General features: G+C 43.9%; 1 protein-coding gene across 10 annotated transcripts in view; it reads right to left on the minus strand.

Moving 5' to 3' along the window:
• Positions 1 to 19251, minus strand: part of DCAF6 (DDB1 and CUL4 associated factor 6) — a 397587-nt gene that overhangs the window by 335800 nt on the left and 42536 nt on the right. For all 10 annotated transcript variants that reach the window (XM_075589478.1, XM_075589475.1, XM_075589477.1 and 7 more), the window contains exon 3: positions 5387 to 5448. In XM_075589478.1, the coding sequence (XP_075445593.1) occupies positions 5387 to 5448 (62 nt within the window). The remainder of the gene's footprint in view (positions 1 to 5386; positions 5449 to 19251) is intronic.

The raw sequence follows: 19251 nt of genomic DNA on the forward strand, positions 1-19251 counted from the left end.
TTGCCACGTTAGAGCAGTGGTGGGACGTGGGCAAGGTTCATCTGTGCCTCGTTTGTCAGGAGTACACCAAAGGTGCCAGCAGGCGGCACGATGCTGAGATCGAGGCCCTTAGGGAAGAGGTGCTCGATCTCGAGAAGCGGCTGTCTGTGGCAGGAGACCAATACCTGCAGTGTGCGTACGTGGAGAGGAAGTGCGCTCTCCAGGATTTGGAAGATCGGAGAGCTCGGGGGGCGTATGTGCGATCCCGCATCCACTTCCTTTGGGAGATGGGTCGCGCCTCTTCTACGCGCTGGAGAAAAAGAGGGGAAACCGTAAACATATCACCTGCTTGCTAGCAGAAGACGGTACCCCTCTGACTGACCCGGAGAGCATCCGGGACAGAACCCGGAGATTCTACGTAGACCTTTTCTCTCCGGAGTCCATCCAGCCAGACGCATGCAGGGTCTTATGGGAGGGGCTTCCCACGGTCGGCGAGGGTGGAAGGGAGCGGCTTGAGTTACCTTTGACTCTGGCCGAGCTCTCTGAAGCCCTCAGTCTCATATCCCGCGGGAAAACGCCGGGGCTAGACGGGCTGACTGTGGAGTTCTTCCGGTTTTTCTGGGAGATGCTGGGACCTGATTTCACCGAGGTCCTGGCCGAAGCCCTTGAGACCGGGGAGATGCCCCTTTCGTGTCGGCGGGCAATACTGTCTTTGCTGCCGAAGAAGAGGGATCTCCGCCAGATCTCTAACTGGCGACCGGTCTCACTGCTAAGCACGGACTATAAGATCGTAGCCAAAGCGCTCTCGCTGAGGCTCAAGTCAGTGCTGGCAGAGGTGATTCACCCCGACCAGTCCTATACTGTCCCGGGCCGGAGTATTCATGACAACATTTTTCTGGTCCGGGACCTGCTACATCACGCGCAGAGGACTGGTATGTCACTCGCCCTCCTGTCCCTAGATCAGGAGAAGGCGTTTGACAGGGTGGATCACCGTTACCTCATGCAGACCCTGCGGGAGTTTGGCTTTGGCCCACATTTTGTGGGCTTTCTCCAGATGCTGTACGCCTCTGCAGAGTGTCTGGTGAAGATCAATTGGTCCCTGACGGCACCTTTTGTGTTTGGTCGGGGAGTACGTCAAGGGTGCCCCCTGTCTGGGCAACTGTACGCGCTGGCCATTGAGCCCTTCCTCTGCCTACTGAGGAGGAGGCTCACCGGCTGGTGCTGCGGGAGCCCGACATGCGGGTAGTCCTGTCGGCTTATGCCGATGACGTGCTCCTCTTGGCCCAGGACATAGATGATCTAGAGCGGGCGCAAGCATGCCAAGAGGTCTACACCATGGGCTCTTCTGCTCGGATCAACTGGTCCAAGTGCTCCGGCATTTTGGTGGGTCCCTTACAGGTGGACTCTTTGCCCCCCACGTTTTGTAAGGTCTCGTGGGGGAGCGATACTCTGAAATATCTGGGAGTCTACCTGTCTGCTGCGGAGAACCCGGCCCCAGAAAACTTCAGTGATCTTGAGGAACGAGTCATTGCTCGTCTGGGGTCTTGGGTGTATCTGTCAAGAATGCTTTCCCTCAGGGGAAGAACCCTGGTGATCAACCAGCTGGTGGCCAGTCAGCTATGGCACCGGCTGATAGCCATGGGTCCGACCCCCGAATTTATCAACAAGATCCAGAGGAGGTTGATGGATTTTCTCTGGATGGGGAAGCATTGGGTCTCTGTGGGAGTTGCGTGCCTTCCTTTGGAGGAGGGTGGACAGGGAGTGGTGTGTGTCCGCTCCCAGTTACATACTTTCCGACTCCAATACCTGCAGAGATACCTATTCGCAGATCCGTCTCCGCAGTGGTGCCAGCTGGCAATCAGTTTCTTTCGCCAGCTGCGCAATATGAGGTATGACAGGCAACTGTTTATCATCAGGCCCGAGGGTTTAGGTAGACCTCTCGGAGCTGCCGGCATACTACCGGGACTTACTTAAGGCCTGGAAACTGGTCTCCGCGACCAGGAAGGAACAGGCGGTGGGGGTTTATTTCCTCGCCGAGCCCCTGTTGTATAATCCGGCAGTGGGGGCTCGGATGTTGGATTCACCCTCTATTTGCCGCCGGCTAATCCTGGTGCAGGTGACCAGAGTTAGGGATCTCCTGGACTTTGAGCAGCGAGACTGGGTAAGGGCAGAGGTGCTCGCGCCCCGTATGGGTCTGAGTACTGCCCGCGTCCCTCATCGTTTGATCCGGGAGATTAAAGATGCCATCCACCCCGACTCACGCACCTTCATTGAGGGGGTATTGCAGACCGGAGAGCCTTGTCAACCTATCAACTTCAGCTCTCCGGATCTTTGCGTGGAACCAAAGCCACGGCAACCCCCTCGGGCTCCTCTCTTCCCCAACCTCAGCAGGTTGGGGGATATGTCCCCGGCATGTTTCCGCGGCATGCCGAGGAAAGTCCTGTATTCTCTAGTGCTCCATATAGTGCACTACCTCGCCCTTGTCACCCACCCCGATACTATCTGGAGGCGGGTATTTCCTGCGAACGAGGGCGAGAGACCCCGGTGGAAGGAACTCTATTCAGGTTTGGTTCCCCGTCCCGCCGGGAATTTGAGTTGGAGGGTCCTCCACGGTGCACTGAGCACAGGAGAGTATTTGGCACATTTCACGGACTCCCCCGCCGCCTGTTCCTTCTGTGGCGAGTGGGAGTCCGTGTATCACATTTATTTGAACTGCGCCAGACTGCAGCCCCTCTTATCCACCTTGAGGCGCCTTCTCCTGCAGTTCTGGCTGCATTTTTCCCCTCATCTTTTTATTTTTGGGTGCCCAGTGTCCCGAGACAATAAGCCTAGGGATCTCCTAGTCAACCTGCTCCTGGCATTGGCTAAGGTAGTCATTTGTAGAACCAGGAAGCAGTGTTTGGAGGGGGGGTCCCAACGAACATTGTGGTCATGTTCCGGGCGCTGGTGTACTCCCGTATTCGGGCAGAGTATTCGTACGCCGAGTCCACTGGGACGGTTTCAGAGTTTGCCTCCCAGTGGGCGTTAGGCGGGGTGCTCTGCTCGGTATCCCCCTTCATGGGTTCTTTTGAATTAACCCTTCTGTTTTAAGTGCACTTTTTACAGTGCACTTGTTGGTTTCATTTATATATTTGTTTGACTGGTTTTCTTTGTTCTACTTGGCAACAAGTAGAATTGCTGTTCAACTGAATTGGCCGGCTTCGCCGGCCATTCAGTTTTAAACCAGATCAAAATAGACCCACTTCTCTCTCTACTCCTCCCCTCTCTATCATTGGTGCACCTACCCTGTCTGTCCACCTCTTCCTCGCTCTGCATAGTTCCTGTTTCCCTGTGTGTACCTGACCTATGCTGTGCTCCCTCTGTGCTCCTGTGATTACCTGCTCCTGTGTTACTTTGGATTTCCCTGGCTTTGACCCCTGCTTACCCTGGACTACTCTGCTCTCTGGTATCCCTCTGAACCCTGCTCCGCATACGACTCCGCTGACCTCTGGCTTCCTAGGACCTGGCTTACCCTCTGACGACTCTACCCTCTGGATCCCTGAAAATTGGCAAACGGACACGACTATTCTCACGGACATTTCCCAAGCGTTGCAAGTATACACTAACAACTCTTCGAACAGGCCCAGCAACGCTATACCACACTCCGGGCTTACTCCCACTGCTGTGGGTTTGTGGTATCATATCGTTCCCACCTCAGTACTGGGGTCTAGCTTGGTCTGCGGGCATACAGGCGTGACAGTATCATGTGTAAATTGTGTGAACTGTGTATAGTGTATCTACAGTCATGATTTACACAATCCCCCCATAATAATATGATAATCATAATAATTAATAATATTAATATAATTATAATATTATTATAATAATAATAATAATATGATAATCATAATAATCATAATAATTGAAACAGCCACCCCTGCCCCCCTAAGAATATTTTTTAAATCTCTTTTTTTTCTTTGAACTTTAAAATCACTTTGAATGTGTGTGTGGGGGGTGGATTCTTCAAGAAGGCTTTGGGTTTGTGTGTGAAGTGCTTGGGGGGTGGGCTACACTACTTCCTGTAGTTGCCAAGAAGGGCTTGTCAGATTAACATATAAAATTCGGGAATGTGTGGATACATATTTCTATTCATTGGCTAATCAGATTAACATATTCAATTCGAGAAGAGCTTATCACAAGTGCACATGCGTCACCGTAAACAAAGCCTCAAAGGGTTGGGGGGAGGGGGTGGATGGATGAGTCATCATAATGGATTAGCTGTACTATAGTTCAAAGAAATATTTTCAACAGGTCATCATAATGTTTTGATCCCCACACCCCCAAATCAATAAAAATCACATAAAGCATGTGAATGACTAGTGTCGCATTAAAAAGCTACAGTACCGATTGAATATCAGAATACCAAGAATTTTTATGCAGGCACATGTCTGGAAACGAAACAAAAAAAAACTTCAACTTGAAAATAAATGTGAAGTTATGCACGCATGCGCTGAAATGTGACACCAGGCTCTGTACGTTATAAACGCAGGAATGTGATGACAGGTTCGGGATGATTGAAGCCAGAAAGCCATCTGGCTTTCAGAAAGCCATCTGGCTGGGAGAGGTGTACTGTACTGTAGATAAGAAGTTGAAATAGTACTTTAGCCTTGTGTGTGTGCGGGGGCGAGAGGGAGGGAGAGCGCTGAAATGTGATACTGTAACACGCCTATGCGTTTCAACAATGTTCAAATGAGACATACAGTACTGTACACGCATAATATAAAAACAGTATGAAAAGAAGTAAAAGTACCGATTACAAAATAATACAGTACATATAGAAATGTGTTAATTTTATATTCGAAAACGCGACGTTATATTTTTGTAATACTGTATACTGTAAATCTTCCATTTTACAAATACTGCGTGCGCACACTCAGACTTGCAGAAAATGTACGGCTGAACTGTAGGTTGAATGGCTATTAAACTTTTATGACAACAGCTCGCGAACGCCCACCTGTGTTTTTAGATGGTATAGCAGTATAGCAGACAGCGCTAAAAATCCGAGCGCTAACATACCGGAAACTGCTCAGGAAAAAAAGAAAATATACCGCATCTGCCCGCGGTTATCAGAGCGCCGCGGATCCGGCCGCATTAGGATAAAGGCGGCCGCAGCTGTACGTAGTTGTCATAGGGGACTTTACCAAATCGCACCACAATGCGTTGCTGGCTCTCAGTACAAATATAAAATAAGCTAACACTCAACTTTAGTTGTTCACCATCCAAATTTTTATAATAACCATAATAGTAAGCTCAGTATTCGCATTTGGAGAAATTGCAATTTAAGATTTATACACATCAATTCATGTTTTTTCAGAAGTTGTATTATGATTTTCTAACGGGGTTCCAATATTTATGATACTTGACTTACGCAGCCATCATGCACACTTAGTGTTGCTTCCAATTTAAGTTTTTGAACAAACTCTCTTCTTCCTGTTTTGAAAAGAAAAAAAAAACAAGGAGTTTAGAAAAATAAATACTACATTTGTATTGCATCATTAATGAACGGAAAATTAAAAAAATAATTCAACCAATGCAGGTAAGAATAATAATAAATAACTTTCATATAGTGATTTTTTTCCCAATGGGACACAAAGCGCTTCACAATTACAGTACAGTGCACAGTAAGCAGCACATACAATTTTTTAGAGACACAGACGCTGCCAAGATGAGCTTAGAATCTACGCTTTTCGTGCCTGAGGCACAGGGAGATAAATTGACTTGCCCCAGGTCATAAGGAACCGACACCAGAAATCCTGATTCAAACTCAGTGTCATTGTTTACTGTCAGTGTCTTTACTCACTAAGCCACTCTTCCAGGTCTTCTTTTTAACTGAAGCATTTTATGCATTAAAATTTTCCTTCGGTATAGAAATCATAGTGCTGACTTCACAGAGAGGCCCGGTGTGGGACACTGCAGGAGGCATGCCAGCAGCTTGGAAGAAGCTGTGTGGCAAAAAGAGGCCTGACCTTCGACGGCCGGGGGGGAGGTAGTGTGTGTATTTGGGGGACTGTAGTAGTGTGTGTATTTGGGGGGGTAGTGTGTGTATTTGGGGGGGTAGTGTGTGTATTTAGGGGGCGGTAGTAGTGTGTGTGTATTTGAGGGACGGTAGTAGTGTGTGTATTTGGGGGGGAAGGTTGTGCGTGTGTGTATTTTGGGGGGTAGTGTTTGTGGGTGTATTTGGGGGGAGGGGGAGTGTGTGTGTATTTGGGGAGGGGAGTGTGGGTGTGTGTGTGTATCTGGGGGGGTAGTGTGCATCTGTGTATTTGGGTGGTGATAGTGTGTGCATGTATTTGGGGGTAGTGTGTGTATTTGGGGGGGTAGTGTGTGTGTATATATGTATTGTGTATTTGAAAATTAAACTTTTGCACGGAAAAACAATGAAAAAATAATAAAGGGACTTATTGTGAGATGCCTTTAATTCTCCCACATATTTTTTTTTTTTCCCTAATTCTGATTTAAGTAAGTTTGTCGTATGTTAATGCTTATACTGTAAATACCTATTAGTGTGTGTACAATATATTTATATGTTTGTGGGGGTGTAATATTCATGCATGTGTTGCGGCTCTATGAATATTTTGGAATTTTTTTTTTAAATAAAATGGCTCTTCCTTGAAAGGTTGCAGACCCCTGGCCTAGAGTCACTAAGGAGGAAGTATAACGCCAATAAATGAAAAAAATGTTTGGTGAGTAGCACAAGTGATACCTTAATGCAGCGATTCCCAATTGGGGTTCCGCGGAACGAGCAGTCACAGGGGTTCCGCCGATGGACGGGCCGCCCGCACTCACTGTGCTGGATTTCCCCATCAAAAAAGCAGTCTGTCTGTAGCTGCAAATTTTCAGTCAGGCATTAGGTGGTGCAGTGCTGCACAGCTCATGCAGCACCTCGTCTGCATTGCTGCCTGCTGCGTGATAAGTTGAGTGTGTGTGAGAGTGTGTGTGTGTGTGTGTGTGAGAGTGTGTGTGTCATTGTGTAAGAGAGACATGGGCAGAGGGGGGGTGAAAGAGAGACATGGGCAGAGGGGGGGTGAAAGAGAGACATGGGCAGAGGGGGGGTGAAAGAGAGACATGGGCAGAGGGGGGGAGTGAAAGAGAGACATGGGGTTGTGAGACATATTGGGGGGAGGGGGAGACACTGGGGGAAGGTGAGAGACACTAGAGGGAATGGAGAGTGAGAGACACTGGGGAGGGAGAATGATAGAGACACTTGGGGGAGGAAGTGGCACACTGGCTGGAGGGAGAGTCACTGGGGGGAGGGAGTGACACACTGGCTGGAGGGAGAGAGAGACACTGAGGTGATGGAGAGACATACTGGCTGGAGGGAGAGACACTGGGCGGGGGGAGTGAGTGAGAGACACACTGGGGGGAGGTGAGTGAGACACTGGGGAGGGATAGTGATAGAGACACTGGGGGGAGGAAGTGACACACTGGCTGGAGGGAGAGAGACACTGAGGTGATGGAGAGACACACTGGCTGGAGGGAGAGTCACTGGGGGGAGGGAGTGACACACTGGCTGGAGGGAGAGAGAGACACTGAGGTGATGGAGAGACATACTGGCTGGAGGGAGAGACACTGGGGGGAGGGAGTGAGAGACACACTGGGGGGAGGTGAATGAGACACTGGGGAGGGAGAGTGATAGAGACTCTGAGGGGAGGAAGTGACACACTGGCTGGAGGGAGAGAGAGAGACACTGAGGTGATGGAGAGACACACTGGCTGGAGTGAGAGACACTGGTGGGAGGGAGCGGTGGGGGTCTTTTAAAAATGTATTGGGGCGGTGGGGGTCTTTTAAAAATGTATTGGGGCGGTGAGAGTCTTTTAAAAATGACGTTGAACCAAGAAAATGTTTCGCCTGCGGCGCATTTTTTTTTTTTTCATGTGCTGTTCTAAAAATATTTAAGAGGTTCCATTCTGTTTTTCAAAATATAAAAGGGTTCCACGACTAAATTTAATTGGGAAACACTACCCTAATGAAACAACTAATGAACTAATGACAAATAAATGAAACAACCATTGCAATAGTACAAAAAGGTTTACATGGCTCAGCTTTCTCAAAATTACAATTTACAGTACTGTACATACTGTATGTTCCAGCTTAAATCACATACCCAGAGGCATGAGTGGGATCCTGAGAGGAGCACACCTAAGATACATACATTGCAGTCGACAGGAAATAGCTACAATACATTGTAGGATTACGAGGAGGATAACAACTCAAGCGATTGGAGGGGAGAAAAAAACCATAATCTAATAAAGTTTCATAAAAAGATAGTCATACAACCCTTTAAATGAAGGAAAGGTAAATAATACTTTTCAACTTTTCCAAACATATTTTGATTTCAATTTAAAGGTCTTTGACTATGTAACAGATTTATTTGAGCTTCTAAAGGGGGACCTCCTGTGAGCAACAGGGTACTGTGAATGTAATGATATTCTATAAAAGCTGTATAGCTGAACATTTTTATTAACCCTTTGAGGAACCTAGGACATAGCTTCTAACATCATGGGTTCTGGCATCCTGGGGGCCCCATGACGCAGTCGCTACATCACCCACCTCAAACTCCCCCCCCCCCCCCGCCACCAAATGATCTTTTTCTTTGGGGTGATCTCGTCCTACATTCCATCTGCACGTGTTCTGTTATCAGTGACGAAGCGATCATGTGACCGTGGCACTCAAAGGGCTATTACATACTACAGCAAGGTCTGTATTGATTTCTGCAATTGTGTTCCCTAAGACAGGGAGAACTGGGGCTCAAAAAAATATGGGATTCCCTATAAAAGAAAGGAACCACTGGTATGAATAAAATCCAGTATCCTTTCTATAATGCAATGTGGTATACAGTAGGAAAAACTCTTTTGCAAGCCTTGACAATAATAATCATTAGAGTGTACTTATAGAGGATTTAGCATTGAACTGCGGTCCCAGGACCATATGTTTATCCAAACGCATAGAAAACGCCTCTAGTAAAATACAAAAGTCCAGCAAAATAACACAATAATACAATAACATCAGTTTTGAAAATTTAAAGATTTGATAATCTGAGATTGGTTGTACATTTATGCACATTTGATGAATACATACATAGCTGTCAAACACAAAATCTATCTCACACTAATAAAAATTAATATATACAATATACGTATATGATTGTATAGGTATCTTTGTGAGGATACATGGTTCAATTATGTTACTTGAGTAAATCATACCCCCAATGATACCTTCTGTAATCATAATGGGACTTTAATTTATACATTTTTGTTGTGGACAATATTTTGATCATGTTTATTATATGTTTTTTGTTCCACAATGAATTTTAGATAAGTTTTTTTGTATTTTAATTGTATTTGTTCGTTTGGGCTTTTGTTAGGTACAATAAAGTTGGTTTTGTTGTTTCTTTTAACAACATGGATTGGTGTGATGACATTTTTGACGTCATCACGTGGATGTTTGTGGCACAAATCCAGTCAGTCACTTCCTGGTTCGGCGGACATACAAAAACCCATGCTGGAGGTAAGGTTTTATGCACTTTGATAAAGCCAGTTCGGGCGAATCATGTCAGTGTAACTCTTTCTTATATTTGGCATAATAAATCGTTTTGTATTATCACCCTCTTCGCTCTTTCAATTTTGTGGTGGAGCGGTTTTTTTTTGCTTTTGCTTTATGCCTAATCCTCCTTTACTGCATTGATTTTTTTAAGTGTCTGAGATCAACCAATTCTTGGAGTCGGGAAGGAATTTATTTTTCCCCTTATGGAGATATCATTGGATATGTCACTATGGTTTTTGTTTGCCTTCCTCTGTATCAATATATTGTAAGTATAGATAAAGGATAAAGTATCTGTTGTCTAAATATAGAACAGGTTGAACTTGATGGACGCATGTCTTTTTTCAACCTCATGTAACCTATGTAATTATGTAACCAATAAGGGTGAAAAATGAAGCACAGTCTTTAAAAAAGCAATAGTGGTTTATGTCCCAATTGATCGTATATCCAGATTATACAGAACAGTTTTTTATTAAAATTAAACACATTTGATTGAAATTTCTGGTTGAGAAAGTTTTCATTGTAGGTTATGGATAGTTACTCTGTCAATGTGTTCATTACCCCCCCCCCCCCCTTTTTTTTTTTTTTTTTTTTTGCAACGCCATTTTTACAATCGGATGTTTTGTTCAGAAGATAAGCATTTGAAAATGTAAGGGCCTGGGAGGTTAAAATGGAACCCATCCCAGAGCAGTCTATACAGTAGGTTACCACAGTAATCTCAGATACTAGATATTAAGAAAATCCTATTTTTTCTTTAATCCGTAGCAGGACATGCAGGACATGCTCAGGGGGACAGAAACAGACATACGAGAGATTATTATTATTATAGGTGTATCACGGGAGACCAGTACTTTTAACACCAAAAATTCCAGGGATCACGATCACCAAGCAAAGGACAAAGTAATTGAATAAACTGGGTTTATTCTGGCAGAACCAGCAACTAAAACAAAATACGCAGTATGATATACACTCACCAACTTGGGACTTGGGGGGAAGTCTCAAGCCTCACTAGACTGCTTCAAATAGGTTTACCATGTCGGCTTCTTCTCCAGGTATCCAAAGTGCTTTTTGCACTTTGACTCTGCCGCCACTTTTAGCTCCGTCAGGCAAGTGGGATCTCTCTCAGGATCCCACTAACACACGATCTGCTGATGAATCTGCTGGGTGAATCTATACTGCTGTACTGCCCGGTTCCTTACATAGCTCCCGTGAGCTATCTTTAACCCAGGATGAACCGGCAAGCTAACAGACAATGGGAGGAGGGTAGCAGGTTTAGGGACTCAAGGCTTGGAGAGCAGGGAATTTGAAACTGCCCAAGATAAACAGTGCCTGTGGGGCTCAGACGTGGCAACTGATTATATTAACCAGCCCTCTACCTCCTGCTGGGCAGGGGCCTTCAGGTCTGCGGGGATCAAAGGCTCTAGCTAGCTCTTTCGTGCCCACCATTTGCCCTTGTCACCCAGCCTCCCCAGCCATTTGCCACGACCTGGCATTTATTTTTCAACAGTACAGGTAATTGGATTACTGTGTCTGTTTGTAAAGAAATCATGATACATGCATGTTTACATGCTGGTTGCCTTTTACTCACTGCAAGACGGAAAAGACTACCTCTAAACATGGGGTTTACATTTTACTTTACAGGGAATAAAGTGCTTTGAAATACATCCTTACATTCATTGATTACATTTATACATTCCCTGTTCTCCCCTCAGATATTAAATACATTTGGTTGAATTAAACCGAACTGAGACAGCCAATTTACACGGTTTTAGGGGTAGCTAGCTGGGCTTCACCTTTATTTTGTGATGCCAGCTACCCCTACCATCACAAGGTATGTATATATATATATATATATATATATATATATATATATATATATATATATATTTCTATATCTATATAGATATATAAATAATGTGTCTGTATGTGTATACACATACTTTGCCGTGCTATTCCCAGAAGACACCTTCTAGCAGGGGAATACCTAGTTAAGTGAATGAGCTACAAGGCCCAGAAACCCGCTAACTAAATATTGTCATGGGAGACCAAGCATTTACACCTTTTTACCAGGATCATTCATTGAGCAAAACAAGATAATGAAATAAATTGAGATTTATTCACAGAAATAGGCATACACACAGTGGAACACAAAATACAGACGAAAAGCACACTTACGGGGGTCTGATGTAGAAAACGAGACGGTTCTAGGTGCAGGGAACTTTAAGTAAGAGTTTTACCCTAACCGGGACTTAGCCCCAAATCCTCTGGTTACCATATCGGTGTGAAGTTCCACACGCCACCACTCTCGTCTCTTTTGAGAACATGGACTCTTTGTTGACCGGGTGTTAGTACCAAACTCCTGGAACTAAAATCGGCTTGCAATCCCAGCTGCGACCGCTACGTTCTCTTTCATCACCAATGCCTTGCTAATCGCGCAAGAGCACTTTCAAAAAGCCAGCCCATCTTCTAGCACCGGAAAATCTCTCCGTTCATTGGCTTAGCGATTTCTTATAGTATTTTGGAGTTCATTCACAAAATACTACAGCCAATCAGAGCGTGGGAACTTTCTCAACAGCCAATCAGAATGAAGCTGGTCTGGGAAGCCGGGTAAGTGGGGAATCTGAATCTGCCAAGGGACATGCGTGAGTTTGCCACCTTAGTCCCTTACTATTCAGATGCCACCCGCTGGGTCAGTCTCCTCCACGTCTGGCAGGGCAAATGGCAGCCCGGACTGCCATTCATCCCAGGACGTGGGTACTTGAGCACTTCCCTGCTACCCAAATGGCTTTCACACACCTGGCATCCTCTGTTGGTTTTCATCTCCGATGTTCAGCAGACATACTGGCACCAACTTGGTAGCCTGTCTGAACATTAAGTGACGTCATAAATAAAAAAATTTAAAAGTCGGCACATGGTTTTAACAGCCAATCAGATGGCTGTTAAACCAGTTCCCGCCCGAATGTGATGTCACAAGCCCTATTTAAGGCCGTGACGCCTCATTTGAGCCCAAGAAGCCGACGAGACAACATCGGTTGGGATCTACCATGGGGCTTTTTGGATTACAATAAGAAGATAGAAGATTAAGAAGATCAAGAAATGATGACAGATGAAGATAGAAGAAGGTGATTAAAGAAAGAAGATTTGGGTACCTGCTTCGCATCTTCATGGCGGATGGCATCGGATGCTGTTTGAGGCCTTCGCGGTATGTGAACTTCCTGTTTCCCCGGGAGTCGGAGGGCCAGCGCTTCTAATGGTAAGTAATATATTGAATGTTTGTAAATGTATTTTTTTACAAGTTTTTACATTGGATGTGTTTTTTTAATTTTTTACTTTTGCACATTGACGGATAATATATTAATCTGTACTACTTTAGAGTACAGATCAATATATTATTAGGACAATATTTGGGGGGCATTTCTGGCTTTGTATTGCTGCTGTTTTTTGCAATGTTAGTTTATTATGTGGCTGTCATTGTTCGGTATTTTCCAGCTTGATTGAAATAAAATGTTGGCAATTGATTTTTGTTTTTAATTAATGATGTGTTGTGTTGGCTAATGCGTCTGATATTTTTAAATGTATTTCTTTGTAGGTTACTGGTTTAATTAATTGCTGTTGTATTGTATTAATGAATTGCTTTGATTGGTTACTGGTTTAATTAATTCATAGCTGTTGTATTAATGAATTGCTTTGATTGGTTACTGGTTTAATTAATTCATAGCTGTTGTATTAATGAATTGCTTTGGTGTTTTGGAATGTTTTATTATTGTGTTGAGATTAGGTGCCCATTGTGTGCTATAGTGGCTTATCATGCCCATACAGTATTATTACAGTATATAGGTATGATGTACCACTATACTACTCAATGGGTACAGGGTTTGTACCTTAGGTCTCCGGGGACCTCTGGAGACCACCTGAGGACCCATGAAAGCCCACGGGTCACATCTGCGGACCCACGGGGGACACCTGCGGGAAAGAACCGGGGGACCCGCAGCTGTGGGGGGCCCCGCGGACCCGCAGGGACCATCCGAGGGCCCCCAGACCTCCGTGGGAACAACCCAATGGCCTTGGACACTTGTGGGGCTGACCCGAGGACCCCCAGACACCCGCGGGCCCACCCGTGGACCCCATTTGGGGCCCACGGAGACCCGCGTGGACCACCTGGAGGCCCATGGCGCCTGGTGGGGACCACCCGGAAGCCTCCAGACCCTTGGAAACTGGTGCACTGTGGGTAAGATACTGGGTGAGTGACTACAATATTCCACTGAAAATCTCCTGAAGGCAACAGAAAAGATATGTATGACACACTTCGCTGTACCTCATTGGAAATAGATATGATGAAATTGAGCACTCACCCCAGTTAGTAGTGAGGAAGATCCATGTGAATTTATATCTTTGAAAATCTTACCTACTCCTAGAGCTCACTGAAATCCTGGGGGTGTGTCCAGCCGCTGGTTGAGTTCCAAACGATCCAAAATATGCAAAGAAATGCACAAAGCAGCGCACTGCCCGGGGACACAGGTGTATAAAAATAAAGTATGAATTTATTGTCAATCAGACATAGCAAACAAAGGGGTACAAACCCTCCAACGCGTTTCACACAACAAGGTGCTTTATCAAGGAGTAAGGTACAATGCATTGGGGGACCTTTATATACCTGGTACATCAAGTGTTTATAATGAATCAAATTTCGCGCCAAAAACGTATGAAATTGACGTCATAGAGCGACTCAGCATATACCTATGGTATGTAAATCTAAGAACTTCATGTCCCTCCCTCATCACGCCCCTCCGTGACGTCAGCGCCAATCCGCTTCCCGGCATGAGATCCGAGCGAACGGCGCCCGTGCTCCCTTACAGTGGAGATCCCCACACCACCAAATGTGAAGTGAAGAATCCCCACTGTATAAGCAATGGCGCCATATCTCCACGTTACCCCCGCCTCGAAAAAACGGGGTAGCGCCGACGAAAATGACGCAATCAGAGATGGCTACACCCCTTTGTGACGTCATCACTTAGTCCGTCCCCTGTAACTGTGGTTAAGATGGCTAAAACACCCCTCCCCTCCCTTCCCACAGACAGTGACACTGCTGTCATCGTGGAGGAGGAGGAGCTAATAGCCATGACAACCACGATGATACTATGGGTATAGATGATATTAACCCCATAAGGACACACAATCATGATGGAGTCTGAACAAAGGGGATAACACAGGGATAACATCACAATATCTTAACCCTAAGGATGTCAAACTAGATCCCCCAATGAATGAAGATAAGACACCTGTACACAAAACAAGTGACAAATATTACACATGTTTAAAATAGAGCTGATAGATATATCATTCATTAACCTTTATTATTTATTTCTAATTCCCTACTCAGAAGGGAAGAAAATCTAACCTAGCTCTAATTATAACAAACACAAATAATGATAAAAACAAAATAAAATTACACTGATGATTAATCAGTCTGTTTCTATTAATGGTGTCATTATGATAACCTCCTATTTTTGCAAGAAGAAGATTTTTGCAGGATAAAGCACAATCAATGTATCAATATATTTTAATCATACTGAAATATGTTACTTCTATTCATCATATATTACAAATAAAGAATTGATTTTTGTTTCCAACTTATTATAATAAGAAATAAAGGGATAAGGGAAGGGGGGTGTGGGGGGGGGGGAAATGAGATCAAGGGGATAAATCATGACTCTATTAAGATGTATTATGTCAACAAATGACATGGATTCCATTCTGTATTTTGACCGCAGGGAAAGCGGGTCTTTAACATATATATTACTACCTGGGCCTTGCAAAAAAATAACTGACCGCCGTCAAACCATGGTCATGATTGATAATTGAATACAATGAGGTCACATCCAAGGTCACACAGATGGATTGTGACCCCCATTTAATGTCTTTTAATTGAGTAATGAGGTCCCCAGTCCAATATAAATGATGGGAGATCTCTCACATAAGGCTGTAAGTACCTATCAATATATTTAGACAGACCATCTCCCAAAGATCCAACAGACGCAACGATTGGTCTCCCCGAAGGGTCGACCAATATCTTATGAATCTTTGGAAGATGGTAGAATGCAGGGATCACCGGGCATGGATTAACCAAAAATGTTATCTCTTGTTGACTCAAAACCTGAATATTTTTTCCCAACTCAATCAGGTCTAGAAAGGCTGTGAAGGAGTCTGTGGGTTCACCGGGCAGCTCAGAGTAGTTGGTAACATCTCCAAGTTGGCGGTAAGCTTCCTTGAAGTAGCTAGCCCTACTCTGAACTACCATAGCTTCTCCCTTATCCGCATTTTTTATCACTATAGATGAATTATTTTGTAAAGTTTTAATAGCTTTTCTTTCACTAATACTGAGATTGTCCTCATGTGGATATTGGAATGAGAATCCTTCCGCCAAAAGTCTCAGATCTCTGATCACTAAGTTTTCAAAGGTAGACAAATAGTGACTCTTGGCGTATTGGGGATAAAAGATGGATCTCCCCCTTAGGTCAGATTGCCAGACACTAAAGTCAGGTATATGTTGTGAATCATTATCCTGTTCACCTAAAAGGTCATTAAGATCTCTCAAATCTTGTATGTTACATGCCTCTCTAAAGTGAGAGATTCCATCCTCTATTCCCAATATATTAGAGGTTACCCCATCAGGACAATTCTCAGTAGAGTGATCCTCTTCATCTTCTGGTAAAGGAAGTGTGGATTCCATAGCCTACTCTTCCCCTTCTGTTCTTTGTGGTTTTCTCTGAAAAAAAGACTTAAGGGTTAATTTGCACACAAATTTTTGTACATCAATAGCAGTGTTGAATAAGTCCAAATCCATGGTAGGTGCAAATTTTAGCCCTTTGCTTAATAGTGATATTTCTGATTTGGAAAGTTCTTGTCCAGAAATATTAATAACAGAAGAGACGTCATCAGGCTTTCAAGTCCGGACTCCGCACAGACCCATAGGCACCAAGCTTGGTATCCATCTAGTCTAGTGGAATCCAGGACTCGGAAATCCCACAGTTCATTCACAGGTTATCAGTACATATACCTATTAAACATAACTCTTTAATAAAATATACTGGTCCCTGTATCGTGTGACTTTTCTCTTATAAATATCATCCGGCATAGCTAGGAAACACACTCCTCCCCTTGAAGAAGCGTGTCAGTCTACGCGAAACGGTCGTCGGGACGTGGTGACATCAGAGGCGACGTCATCTGAAGTGGCAGCGTCTGCATGTAGAGACAGCAGCAGAGAGATTCCAGCCAGGCTTGTATTCATGAAGGATACATTTCAATTGAATGTGATACTAAGTCTATTTATTCTGGCCCGTGGTGGGAGCGTCCTGCTCTTTTGGGTGGCTATGAAGCCTATATATTATACCAGCGGCATGAGAATATAGAATTTAAGATACATTATCTCACACTTCCTCTCCTTTGGAGCGGAGCCCCTTGCACCCGTTGTACTGCATGATAGACTGTGTGGCAGTTTGCCTACCATTCCTGAGCTGGAATATACACCTGGTAACAGAGGTTTACGCATTATATCTCTGATACCACCTTGCCTGTAATTATACACATCGTGAATTTTCACTGCATAGGCTTAAAGGGATACTGACCTGCTTGTCTTGGAATATTTATATTCTGCAATAAGACGTCTGTGGATAGCAATTAACCCTATATATTACATTGATACCAATTGATTTATTGCTTACCTTACCACTTCACAATGGTTTTTTTTAATGTTTGAATGTTTTATATGTGTTTTTAACCTTACTATTTGAAATTATCGAGACAGAATCCCTAACACTAAATCACAGAGACAGATTTTAATATCCTATGTGTGTATATATGTTCCCTTTAGTTGTTAAGTTGCATCTGTCGTTATATTATTAAAACTTTATTATTTTTGGTTTTAACTACTGTTTGAAGTCTCTTGGCTTAGGGTTATATACCCCTATTTGTGGTCCTAGTAATTATACTTATATCCAGTCCCTACCATATACTTACCTGTGTATGGTGACTTTGAGTGCTGTTATTAGGGCTTATAGTGACCCCTAGAGGTCACTTGTCCAAGTGTTTATTTGAAATTATCTGAATAAAACTTTATTATTTTTCTTAGCTATTTCCGGTCAAGATGGGCCTAATTTTGTCCTATCAACGGTATTTAAACCGATAGAGTCGTACTACTGTACCCCAACATTGAGTGCTCGATATATGAGGGAGCCTTTTTTGATCCTCTTGGGATCTACTCTGTAATATAAGTGATTTTTCCCTCTGAGCACCTGTTGCCTCTTACAATACACATATGCATATATACACGGATGAGCGGTTTTATTACCCTTCATAAAAGTGATAAAAATGTATAAGTCCCCGTTCTGGTGTCAGGGATGGAGTAAGGGGATATACAGTACTACCCACACTCACTAGCCTCACCCTTGCCACACTCTAGAAATGACATGAAACTTTTTATACACAAAAAAACACAGCTTTATCATATAACTGGAGCATCCCCTGAACTATATTATTTTCAGGGTACCTGGGTATATCCCTCCTTATACTAGGGTCCCCCTGTATATTGCAGGTATGTATTAACCCCTTCATGCCCCTTCATGCCCCGTTTACCTTGTCTTGATCATGCTGCAGCAGGAATCCTGGCGGTGAGTCGCAAGAGCGTTTTCAAGTTCGGCGTTTGCCCGGAGCAATGTGCTTGGCTGTATCCGAGAATCTTACTTGATTCCCGGTGTGGCGGTCAAAGCTGTGACCATGCAGCAAGCTTAAGCCTATAGGGAACCATGTTAAAAATGGTTTTTGAAGCAAAAAGTGGCACTGTGTGCTCATTTGCATGTCATTTCCCAGAATCCCTTGCTGCAGTGGAAGTGGTGTGTGCTGGGTGATAATGGGGAAAGGCGGGGTTGCAGACCTGCCTAAGACATGCAGATGAGCATACAGTTGTATTTACATATATATATATATATATATATATATATCAGGAAAAAAGAGCGCACAAACCATTTAGCAAAATTTACTAATTTTTATAAAAATCAGAAATACTGTATATAGACCATGATCAATAGTAGAAAACTCAATAGATATGAGTAATATTAAAATTAAAAAGGTTAGGTGGATGCTGTAGCCAATAGAAATTAGGAATGTCCCTAGAGGGTTAATACAGTCTGTTCATGAAACGTGTATATCCTTGGATGTCTTCTTGAATGACTTCAAGTCCCATAATTTTGAGACCTTCAGTCTTTTTGTCATGGCACTGGAGAAAGTGTTTTGACACATAGTGACAGCTAATACCGTAAGTCAGTATGTTCCTCCTGTGCTCAAGAAACCCCACACAAAGGGGATATGTGTTGCGGCCCACATATTGAAGGTCGCAACCACATGACATGTATATTACACGTCTCTCCACTAACATGAGGTATAGTTTTTTTCTTGTATCTATATATATATATAATACAGTTCATTTTTATTCACACTGATACACATACACACTCTTTCTTCACTTGCTTTCAGTAACCTTTTGACACCTCTAGCCATAAAACACATCCACACCGGGGGAAGGAACAGCACAGATAACATTCCAATAGACACTGTTTTTAAGTATACCTTTTGCTTATTCATTGTAACATCGCCGGAAGAAGAGATCAGTGTATCTCGAAAGCTCGCACAAATAAAAGC

This window comes from Ascaphus truei, chromosome 3, assembly GCF_040206685.1.
Source record: "Ascaphus truei isolate aAscTru1 chromosome 3, aAscTru1.hap1, whole genome shotgun sequence".
Lineage (NCBI taxonomy): Eukaryota > Metazoa > Chordata > Amphibia > Anura > Ascaphidae > Ascaphus > Ascaphus truei.